Source organism: Hemiscyllium ocellatum, chromosome 28 (genome assembly GCF_020745735.1).
Source record: "Hemiscyllium ocellatum isolate sHemOce1 chromosome 28, sHemOce1.pat.X.cur, whole genome shotgun sequence".
Classification (NCBI taxonomy): domain Eukaryota; kingdom Metazoa; phylum Chordata; class Chondrichthyes; order Orectolobiformes; family Hemiscylliidae; genus Hemiscyllium; species Hemiscyllium ocellatum.
This window is the reverse complement of record NC_083428.1, coordinates 44,866,506-44,878,668: the sequence shown is the minus strand read 5'-3', so window position 1 is coordinate 44,878,668 and position 12,163 is coordinate 44,866,506. Positions and strand designations below refer to the sequence as shown.

The following is a 12,163-nucleotide window of genomic DNA, read 5'->3' as shown; positions in this document are numbered from 1 at the left end:
CTGTTAGCTATTATCAAATTTAGGGGGAGGCAATGGCCTTGTGGTATTATTGCTAGACTGTTAGTCCAGAGGTTCAGATAATGTTCTGGGGAACCGGGTTTGAATCCCGCAATGGCAGATAATGGAATTTACAGTCAATGGAAAAATTGTATTACAAATGTAATGATGACTATGAATTTTTTGTCAATTGTTGGAAAAACCCACTGGTTCACTAATGTTCTTTAGTGCCATCCTTACCTGGTCTGGCTGACGTGTGACTCCAGACCCAGAGTAATGTGGTTGACTCTCACCTGCCATGTGGGCAATAAATGCTGGCCTAGACAGTGATGTCCTCATCCTGTGAATGAATATTAAAAAAAAGAAATTGGCCCTAAAAACCTTCAACCCCAGACTTTTCAGAGTTTGTCATTTATGACCTCTGTTTTAAAACAAAAAGCCAACGACAGTGTAACCTTGTTAAAGGAGCAGTTTTGTCACAGTGTTATCATTTAGAAGTGGCCCCTGTAAAAGATGATTCATCAGTAGTTTGTTTTTGTTTATAACTCCAGAATATAAACGAGTGCATATTGATACTGATGGGGTGATTGTAGGGTTTGAGCTATACACTTCACTTCATGAATAAATCTAAAACTGACTGAAGATGAACTTCAGTTCTCCTCCTTCACACGTTCTGCAGGAGGTTTAAGATAGTTATAGAGAATAGGTGACTGAAGATTGGCAGTATATTTTTAAGGTAGAAAATTATAATTAGAGTAGTTAATGAGGAATGGCTAGAAGCAATTTTGAATTATAATAGCCTTTATTGTCACATGCACTCAAATGAGTGCAAAGTTTATCACATCATCTCTTGGTGCATTTGTAGGTACAGGGTACCTAGGAACAGATATTTTAAGTGGTGTGAGTAGAAAAAAATAGACTAGCATGGGAATAAAGTTTTAAAAGTCCAGAATGATAAGTATCCTTAAAGTCCTTCAGTTATAGTCCTTTTCTATTGAATTCATGCCTGTTGGGCTTCAGACCATGAGGTGTCGCTGTGTCCACGTGCTGTTTTCTGTCCTGGACTTGCCTCCAGGACTGATCCTGCAGCAAACCCCCACCCCGCCCTGGAGGTGTAATGAGTAACTCACCTTCTGATTTCACCAAAACCTGTCTGGAACCTGCAGGTGTTATGAGATTAGTTTCGATTAGATTAGATTCCCTGCAGTGGGGAAACGGGCCCTTCCGTCCACACCGACCTTCCGAACAGTAACCCCAGACTCATTTCCTTACATTTTATCCCTGACTAATGCACCTAACACTAAGGGCAATTTAGCATGGCCAATTCACCTGACCTGCACATCTTTGGACTGTGGGAGGAAACCAGAGCATCCAGAGGAAATGCAGACACTAGGAGAATGTGCAAACTCCACACAGACAGTTACCTGAGGTGGGAATTGAACCCAGGTCCCTGGCGCTGTGAGGCAGCAGTGCTAACCACTGAGCCACCATGCTGCCATGTTATGAGATGGGTTTATCCTATAGAAAGGATTTATTCTACCACTTTTTTTTTTGGTAATGCAAGTATTGTAAACTTGGAGCAGAGCTGTCTGCTCTGAACCCAGCTAGCTTTGTTTTTTTTTCAAGTTGGAAAAATAGAAGCAGCAGGAAGGGCGCCGGTCCAGCTCTGACAGACTGAGCATTTTAACCTTCAGTTGCTGGTGTCTTGAAGCTGGATGTGGAAGCTGTTATTCCTCTCTGTCACAGCTAGAAGTTTGAGTTCTCTAGAATTGCATGTGAGATAACTTCTATTTGACTGAATTTGCCTTTGTCAAGGGCGTGTTTATGGGCTGTAACTATATTTGAACAGTTGCTGTTTAATAGTTAAATAATCTGTTATTGTATTAAGTTTTCCGATAGAGTTGTTATTCCAATTCTTCTTTCTTTTGTTTGTATTTTAACTCTCATCTCTGATCAAGTGTGTTTTGCTTCAACCTGGTAATTTCATCAATTGAATTGCACCTGGAACACACTGCATTATTTTTAAATGCAAGAGTGTAAGTCAAACTTGGAGTCTAAGTTATCTTCTTTAATATACCTTTTGAGGTGGTTTGGTCTGGTCCGCAATATAAGGCAGAAGTCGGAAATCTGATGAAATGCTCTCTCTTTATTTGGATGAGTGGAGCTCCATCCAGAATAAAGCTGCTGCTCATTTGGAACCTAAACCATCGATCTACCTGTTTATTTCTTCCACCACTGTGCACAGCCTTCTACAAGATGCTCTGCACCAATTAGTCAAGCTTCCTCCAATAGCACTTCCTATTACCCAAAAGAATAGTAGCGCCAGGTTCATAAGAATGCTACCACTTGCAAGTTTCCCTCCAATGTCTAAACCATCCTCATTCAGAAATAACACCTTTTGCTGTTTGGTCAAAATCCTTTTAATGGTACTGAGTGTGAGCCTTGCATGAGATGGACTGCGTTTGTTCAAGGTGGCAGCTCACGACAACCATTAGTGGCAGCATAATACAAAACCTTTAGTCCTTGCTATTGCAAGTACTGAGAATGCAGATTCATGTTGGGACAGCTACCTGTGGTCTCCTTCATCAATGTAGCAAATATCCTGAAGAAAAATTTTTCTACCTCCTCATAATTTGACATTGCATCACATTTTAGAATCTTTCAAAAGTCCTTTCTCCACATGCTTATTCAGGTTGAACTAACACTAGTCAATTAAAGACCTGTGGTACTCTGGGACTAGGGCAACTTTACGTTTTACTCTGAAATATGTTTAGTTGTTGAAAATGAGATCTTGGATCAACGCCACTTAAGGTCTGGTTATCACTTCATTTTACTTCCAAATTTTGTGTACACTTTTTCATTGAGAATCCTTGAATCTGTTTAATAATAGTTATTGGATTTATGAGCACTCTTTACAATATAGCTATTAATTTCCTTTTCAACATGTTACTGCTGATACTGTATTTGTCCTTTAGTGTTCTCATGTTCATGTTTCCTCTGAAGCTTTCCCTTGTCGGTCTCGGTATTTTCTCAGGACCTAGGCTTTGATTAAGTTGCTGTGCAGAACACTCATCTGAATTTGGATTGTGCAGCCTAAGTAAAGTTAATGCCCCAGGTTTCAATAGTAACATTGAATCAGCTGAATTTCAATTTTTCTTAAACAATACTGGATGCTCAAAATAATTTAATAAGCTCCAAGATAATAACCTAACAAACGGGGTAACCTTGTTCTAAGCACTGAAGTAAAATCTGCTTCTGTTATGTACTGTTTTGGCCTTCATGTGAACCTGAAAAGTGAATGGCCAAGCCATAGATCGGATCCATCAAAAACGTCATTATATGCTTCATTCCAGTCTGAAAAACAACTTCACCCTTACTCTTAGTGAATTTCTATGCTGTCACTTTTACATTAAACCTGTGGGTTTCGGTTTTGCTAACCAGTCAATTATGTTGCACTTAATTAGATGTCTTTTGAAACACCAATTCCTCACTTGATACATCCATGGGCTACTTCAGAAAGAGCAATTAGAGAGGTAGAGCAAGTGCACAAGTGTGGAATGTTGCCAGCAATGCTCAACCCACAAACTGAATTCTAAACATTTGTGAAGCAGTTGTGCTCATCATTTTTGTGGTTCAGTTACAAATTGCTTGTTTTTTTTATTTAATTTTTTATTGTTTAGTTTCTAGTGTAGTTTTAATCTTCTTAGCCACTGTGCTGCCTATCTAAAATTGTTCATGAAACAATTGCCCAGCAATTTCTGTCTGTTTGAGATCTTTGGCATCTGCTGTTTGTTTTATTAAAGCCTGAGTTGTTTGTGCCTGGGCTATATAATTTGCAAAGGATTTGAACACTGGACCGTCAGATTAAGTCTGATACTGCACCATCACAGCTATCTGGACTCATTTCACAAAAGCAAAAATTGAATAATTGTCTATATGATAGTGGCTATTGAAAATCCTCAATTTATAACTCCATGTTCTCATGAAATGTTCTACTGAGAAATTCTCCCAAGCTGTGAAAGTTTTAAAAATTTTAAGTTTTTGTGTTGCTTTATGATGCTTTGTTAGGCATGTTGAGACATCCTATTATGCTGCATTTGGATAGCATATCTGAAAGAATTAAAATATTCCAACATGTTTACCAGAGTGTTGAAAAAGACACAGCCATATAAATATTAAGTGCAGTAGCCAGATGTCAAAGACTGTGTGTGTGTGTGTGTGTGTGTGTGTGTTTATTCCAGAATTTTAAAACATAGTTGCCGATGGCGGAGCAGTTTTAAAGTGGGAACTGATACCAGAGTTAGAGGAGTGTGCATGTCTCAAAGGGTTGTTGGGCTGAAGGAAGTTACAGATAGGAAAGTAAAGGCCATGGTAGGATTTTTAAAAAAAAGGGTGAGAATGAGCAGTAACCAGTGTAGATCATTGCACATAGGAATGACAGAGAGATAGGACTTGATATGAGTTGAAATATGAGAAGCAGAGTATGGAAGAAGTCAAGTTTCCAGAAACCAGGATGTGGGAGACCAGGTTGGAGTGCAGAGGATTACCCAGTCTTGAGGCAATGAAGACATGAGAGAGTTCAGCAGAGGGCTGACATAGGAAATGAAATAGATAATCTTAACGTCTTGTTTGAGGCTGGAAGCTCATCTGTCAAATTGTTGATACCAAGATTAAAAGCAGACTGGGTTACCAGGGAGAAGCAGGAAGTCAGTAACCAAAGTGTCAAGTTGGAACAGGGACCCAAAACAATGGCTTCAGTCTTCACACTATTTGGAGGAAATTATTACTCTTTCTATACTGGATGTCAGTTGTGGAGTCATTGAGAGAGGTGATGGTGAAGTAGAACTCAATGCTGTGAGCGTATGTGTGAAAACTAACACATCTGCCTTCAGATGATGTCACTGAGGAATGACCTTTTGATGAGAAGTAGGGAGGAGTGAAGGATAGATTGCTGTGTAATGTTATGGGGCAGGGCCATTCTGGGGGGATTCTCTTGCTCTGACCAGATAGAGGTAAACGGGACCAGGTAAGAGCAATCACACCCAACTGGAGGAGAGTGGAGGATGGAGAGGGGCTGTAGGATGATGGTGTGGTCATAGTTCCAAAGGCTGCAGGCAGGTCAAAGGACCAGGAAGGAAAGTTTACATGAACACGATTGTTTCTTAATTGACCTCTAGTCGAGCAAGCCACCCAAGGGCAGCAATAGAGTTTAAAAATTTTTTTTATCTGTTGAGATTAATGTTTTGAAAATGTACTCCATAAATGTCATATATGGAATAGTCCACCAGAAAATGTAGTTGTGTTGATTAAATCTTTCTTTAAATCTCCAGTACGAAAACTGGAATAGAATGTCAGCTTGCAGGTTGAGCAAGTGTTCTGTAAAAACATTTAAACTCTGTTGATTCTTTACAACCAGGCTTGAGGGTCATAAAATGAGGGTCGTTTCTATTATTTTTTTGTTATTTAGATAAACCAAAAATGCCTGTACAGTCCATGGCTCATGCTATTTGAGAGTTGCTGAAAGATGTGGGAGAAAGTTGCACATTAGTAGCTTTTGACAGTGATAGAGGCTGGAACCGGGCAACATTGTAGATGTTGTGAAAGAGCAGGTATGCTCGGTGTAACACTGGTCATATTCAGCACAGAGTTCTCCTATCATAGTGCTGAACTGAAAACCTCGCTGTACCATTGTAGCATGTCCCAGGATGTTGACCCTTCAGTGCTTGAGTGCAGTTCTTGATACTCGTGTTGAATTTGAGTTGGCTTGTTCCAGAGGCCAATCTGTTGTCATAGCTCCAATCTCTTGTGTGTGTTTCTCTCTCCCTCCATCTCTGGCTGTCTCTGTCTCCCTCCTTCCATCTCTGGCTGTCTTTGTTTCCCTCCCTCCCTCCGTCTCTGGCTCTCTCTCGTTTGCTGCCTTGCTCTCTCGTTCTGTGTCTTTGTGCGCGTGCCCCCTCTCTCTCTCTTTTTCTCTCTCTGTCTTTTTGCGCGTGGCCCTCTCTCTCTGTCTTTATGCACGCGCATCTCTCTCTGCCATTGTCCGCGCGCCCCTCTCTCACTTTGTCTTTGTGCGCGCGCCCCTCTCTCACTCTGTCTTTGTGCGCGCGCCCCTCTCTCACTCTGTCTTTGTGCGCGCGCCCCTCTCTCACTCTGTCTTTGTGCGCGCGCCCCTCTCTCACTCTGTCTTTGTGCGCGCGCCCCTCTCTCACTCTGTCTTTGTGCGCGCGCCCCTCTCTCACTCTGTCTTTGTGCGCGCGCCCCTCTCTCACTCTGTCTTTGTGCGCGCGCCCCTCTCTCACTCTGTCTTTGTGCGCGCGCCCCTCTCTCACTCTGTCTTTGTGCGCGCGCCCCTCTCTCACTCTGTCTTTGTGCGCGCGCCCCTCTCTCACTCTGTCTTTGTGCGCGCGCCCCTCTCTCACTCACACTCTGTCTTTGTGCGCGCGCCCCTCTCTCACTCACACTCTGTCTTTGTGCGCGCGCCCCTCTCTCACTCACACTCTGTCTTTGTGCGCGCGCCCCTCTCTCACTCACTCTCTGTCTTTGTGCGCGCGCCCCTCTCTCACTCACTCTCTGTCTTTGTGCGCGCGCCCCTCTCTCACTCACTCTCTGTCTTTGTGCGCGCGCCCCTCTCTCACTCACTCTCTGTCTTTGTGCGCGCGCCCCTCTCTCACTCACTCTCTGTCTTTGTGCGCGCGCCCCTCTCTCACTCACTGTCTTTGTGCGCGCGCCCCTCTCTCTCTCACTCTCTGTCTTTGTGCGCGCGCCCCTCTCTCACTCACTCTCTGTCTTTGTGCGCGCGCCCCTCTCTCTGTGCGCGCGTCTCACACTCTCTTTCTTTGTGCGTGCCTCTCTCTGCGTCTTTGTATGCACACCACTCTCTCTGTGCGCGTGCCTGTCTCTCTCTGTCTTTGTGCGCACGTCACTCTCTCTATCACTCTCTCTGTCTTTGTACACGCGTCTCTCTCTCACTCTCTTTGAGTGTGCGCTACTCTTTCTTTGCGCGCGCCTCTCTCTCTCTCTCTCTCTCTCTCTCTCTCTCTGTGCGCGTCTCAATTTCTCCGTCTTTGTGTGTGCCTCTCTCTCTCTGAGTCTTGGTGCGCACATCGCTCTCTGACTCTCTCTCTCTCTCTCTTTCCTCCTCTCTTTCCCTCCCCCCGCCCCCCCCCCCCCCCCCCCCTCCCACTTTCTCTGTCTCTATTTGATCCTGAAATTGGACTAATCAGCCTGGAATTTTACACTGTTCATTGATTAATTGTAGGTAGGCGGTATCAACACTAAGAATTGGGATTTTCTGGTACAAGGTTTAAATATGTTTAGTTGAAATTTCACAAACAAAAGTATTAATCCATTTCAGGTAAACTGATTTAAAACCTCAACTAAGCTGGGTGAGAACTTTGTTTCATGACACTTTTCCCCATATATCAGGACTGGGTTCAGTTCTTGAAGTAAACCTAAAAGCAGAGCACATTGGGGTGTTAGTTAAAAGTGGAGCCATCATCATGAGTTTGTACTCATGATTGCTCCTATGGCAGCTGCATCTTAGAATTGTGAAGAATAACGATGTTTTCATGACCGAAACTGAGAAATCAGAGCTAGACTGGCCATGAAGAGTTGTCTTGAATTTAACAAAGGCTGAGGAATGGCTGGTTGACCCACCTAGCCTTGGAATAATTGGTACAGTTCAGATTTGTTAAAAAAAATCAAGTTACACTTGGACCAACAAACTGAAAAGTTTAACCTTGCATCCTTCACAAATAATTGGAGGAGACAGTGGCTTACCTTTACTCTTTGTTGCCCACAGCGGCTGGTGGTCCAGGCAACAGGTTCTGCTCAGAAAGGAGGCCAGGTACAGCAACTTCAGGTTCAGAGAGTGCAGCAGGTAAGAAAGGGCGGTAAACCTGAAGGAGACAGCAGTGTGGCCAAATCTAATTTTTTTTCTCGACCATCTTGCTATTTTGATTTCTTTCCCATGACTTTTATTGCAGAGCTAAAATATGATGGAGTTGCTTAGGGATGCAAAAGTTTGTTGATTTTTTAAAATAATTCCTGTCTCCCCTTTTCTGCCCTTTTGCAGTGCCAGGATTAATTAGGTGCCCCAGCACTCCTTCCAAGATATTCTCCCTCAGTTGTGACATGGATAACTCTTTGGGATTGAAAAGCAGCTTGACTTGCACATGGCCTGGATTCTTGATAAAATACTGAATGCTGCGAGATTCCAGTCTTGGTTTGGTTAATACTTTTTGTATTTGTTTTAGGTTCAACAGGTGCAGTCAGTTCAACATGTTTATCCATCACAAGTTCAATATGTGGAGGGTGGGGATGCAGTCTACGCCAATGGGACTATGTAAGTGACCAACATTTGACCAACTAATGTTGCCATTTCTATTCATCTTGGCAGCTCTTTTTAATCTCAATTCTCTGCCGTCTCTTTATTCACTTTAATACTTTTGCCTCTCAAATACTTTTCTATCCTTCTTAAATCCCACAGATGATAATTTATACTTATCTGGAGGATTTAAACTAGTGTGAGGGGGCACTTGGGAACCGGAGCAGGAGGTCACTAAGTATAGAGACTGGGGAAGAGCTAAAGTCTGAGGCAAATACAGGTAAGAGGAAGAGCAGTCAGGGAGGAGTTGCTTAGCTCAGCAAAACTGGAGGCTTGGAGTATATTTGTTTCAATGCAAGAAGTGTAATGGTCAAGATGGGTGAACTTAAAGCTTGCATTAGTGTGTGCAATTATGATATTGCTGTCACGGAGACAAAATTGAAAGAGGGACAGGATTGGCAGCTTAATGTTCTGGGACACCGATGTTTCAGATGAGACCAAGGAGGAAGCAGAAGAGGTGGGCAAATTGTATTACTGGTTAGGGAGCATGTCACAACTGTTTTGAGGAAGGGCACCTGGAGGCATCTTGCAGCAAGGCATTATGGGTAGAGGCTCAAGAATAGAAGAGTGCAATGACAATGCTGGGATTATACTACAGATCTCCCAGCTGGTAGCCTGGGATAGATGAAGAAATATGTTGGCAGATATGGGAAAAACGTGAAAATAACAGAGTTGTTGTGGTGGGTGATTTTAAACTCTCCATATTGACTGGGGGCTCCCTTAGTCGCGGCACGGTGGCACAGTGGTTAGCACTGCTGCCTCACAGCACCAGGGACCTGGGTTCAATTCCCGCCTCAGGCGACTGACTGTGTGGAGTTTGCACGTTCTCCCCGTGTCTGCGTGGGTTTCCTCCGGGTGCTCCGGTTTCCTCCCACAGTCCAAAGATGTGCGGGTCAGGTGAATTGGCCATGCTAAATTGCTTGTAGTGTTAGGTTAGGGGTATGGGTGGGTTGCGCTTCGGCGGGTCGGTGTGGACTTGTTGGGCCGAAGGGCCTGTTTCCACACTGTAAGTAATCTAATCTAATCTGATTAGTGTTGGGGATTAAATTGGGGAGCAGTTTGTGTGTGTCCAGGAGGAATTAGTGAAACAGAATGTGGATAGTCCAATGAGGCAGGGGGGCCACAATGGACCTGTTATTGGGAAATGAGCCTGCCAAGTCATAGTCCTCCAGCATGGAGACAGATCCTTTGGCCCAAATTGGTCTGTGCTGACCAATATGTCCATCCACGCTAACCCCATTTCCCTGCACTTGGCCCATATCCTTTTAAAACTTTCCTGTCCATGTATTTGTCCAAATGCCTTTCAAATTTTGTTAATGTACTCGCCTCAATCACTTCCACTAGCAGCTCATTCCATATGCGCGCCTCCCTCTGTGATTTAAAAAAAAAGTTGCCCCTCCGGTTCCCTGTTATACTTTCCCCTCCATGGTCAGCCTGTTCCTCTACACGCCTTAAGGCCCTACCATTCACCAAGAAATTCCTACCTTGATTTGACTTTGCACAATGCAAAACCTCACTCTCTTATCTATATATTAAGCTCCATTTGCCATTTCTCAGCCCAGCTCCCCAGCCGATCAAGGTCCTGCTGCAGTTTCTGATAACCAAATATGAATAAATCCTGTCTCTCAGTATCTTCTCCAACAGCTCCCCCACCAGACTTCGGGCTCACATGCCTATAATTACCTATATTATCTCTGTTTCCCTTCTTAAACAAAGGAACAACACTGGCCATTCTCCAGTCCTCTGGGACCCTGTCTGAGGCCAAAGAGGTGATCAAAATTTTAGCTGGGGAGCATTTTGGAAGTAGTGATCTCAATTCAGTAACTTTTCAGATACTTATTGATTAGGACAAGAGTGCAACTTGGACGAAGGTGTTAAATTGGAGGAAGGCCAACTATAACCAAATTAGCAAGAATTTGAAATTGTGGATTGGGAGCGACTATTTGAGGTAAAATCCACATCTAACATGGGAGTCTTTTAAGGACTATTGATTAGAGTGGAGGGTAGACGTGTTCCAGTGTAAAAGAAGACAGCAATGGCAGATCTCAGAACCTTGGATGACAGCGAAAATTAGAGTCACAGGGATGTACATCACAGAAACGGATCTTTCGGTCCAACTCGTCCATGTTGACCAGATATCCTAAATTAATCTAGTCCCATTTGTCAGTATTTGGCCTGTATCTGTCTAAATCCTTCAATTCATGTACCCATTCAGATGCCTTTTAAACGTTGTAATTATATCAGACTCCATCACTTCCTCTGGCAGCTCATTCAATACATGCACTACCCTCTACATGAAAAAGTTGTGTCTTAGGTCTCTTTTTAAAATTCTTTCTCTCTCACCTTATCAGCTAAGGTCTAGATAACTAAAAACAGATTAAATCCTTGAAGAGTATAGAGAAGGCAGAAAGGCAACTTATGGCAGACTAGTACATGAAGTAGAGTCTTGTGGGACCTGGGGTAATCTGGCTGGATGGATAGAAAACTGGCTTGGTCATACAGTAACATTGGAAGAGTACTTTTCAAAATGGAGATCACTAACTAGTGGTATTCCACAAGGTTCAGTGCTTGAACCTTAGTAATATATAAATGATCTGGAGGAAAATGTAGATGGTCTGATTAGTAAGCTTGAAAATGACACCAAAATTGGCAGAGTTGCAGATAGTGCGAAGGATTGTCAAAGGATACAGCGGGATGTAGATTGCAGATTTGGGCAGAAAAATGACAGATGGAATTTAATCTGGACAAATGTGAGGTGATGCATTTTGGAAGTCAAATTCAGGTGTGAATTGCAGGTGCCTTAGAGCTATTGACATGTACAGGGATCTGCGTGTGCAGGTCTAGAGATCCCTGAAAGTGGTAACGCAGGCAGATAAAGTGGTCAAGAAAGCATACAGCTGCTTGCCTTCAAGGGCTGGGGCATTGAATATAAAACAGTTGGCAAGTTATTTTATACCTGTACAAGACTTTGTTTAGGTCACATTTGGAAGATTGTTTATAAATCTGCTCACCACACTACCAGAAGGACATGGATACTTTGGAGAAGGTGCATAGAAAGTTTTCCAGGATGTTGTCTGTTCTGGAAGGTTTTGGTTATGAGGACAGCTTGGGTTAACTCTGTTTTCACTGAAAAGGCAGCAGCTGAAAGGCAATCTAATAGAGCTGTAGCAGATTGAGAGGCTTAGGTAGTGTGAAAGGTCAAGAGCCTTTTTCCAAGGGAGGAAAGGTCAGCAACGAGGGTACAAGTTCGAGGTGTGGAGAAATGTTTCCGGTGGGTGCTGGAACACATTGCCAGTGGAGGTGGTGGAAGCAGGTACGTTAGCAAAGTTTAAGGTGTATCTTGATAGACTCATGACCAGAACGTGAAGAGAGGGCTTAAAAACTATTGCACTGGACATAAGTAGTGGGTCTGAATAAGAACTAAGAATTAGCGCAGGCATCGTAGGCCATAGGGTCTGTTCTTGTGCTGTGCTGTATTGCATTGTATATATCTGAAGTCACATTCGACGGATGTTCCTCCTAAATTACATTTGCATAGATGTGTGACCAGTTGTCCTCGGGTATAGTTCATCCCAATGGTATAGCCTCTATCACTTACCCCAATGCTGGAGTCCACTTCACCATCAGTTTTTGAGCCTCTTCACTTTTCCCTAAAAACCCAGATTATAGTGCAGCGATTTTAAAACTAAATGAAGCATCTGATGGTGAGATTAAGTCATAAAAGGAATGGTAGTGTAAGGCAAAAAGAGATAGTGATGGAAGCAATACAGAAAGATGGGT

At 43.2% G+C, this 12,163-nt stretch overlaps 1 protein-coding gene across 3 annotated transcripts in view; it reads left to right on the top strand.

The window, feature by feature from the left end:
• Positions 1-12,163, top strand: part of LOC132829064 (DNA-binding protein RFX2-like) — a 128,187-nt gene that overhangs the window by 38,554 nt on the left and 77,470 nt on the right. For 2 of the 3 annotated variants that reach the window (XM_060846354.1, XM_060846355.1), the window contains exons 3-4: positions 7,799-7,876; positions 8,253-8,341. In XM_060846354.1, the coding sequence (XP_060702337.1) occupies positions 7,799-7,876; positions 8,253-8,341 (167 nt within the window). The remainder of the gene's footprint in view (positions 1-7,798; positions 7,877-8,252; positions 8,342-12,163) is intronic. The other variant, XM_060846356.1, reaches the window with a different exon arrangement.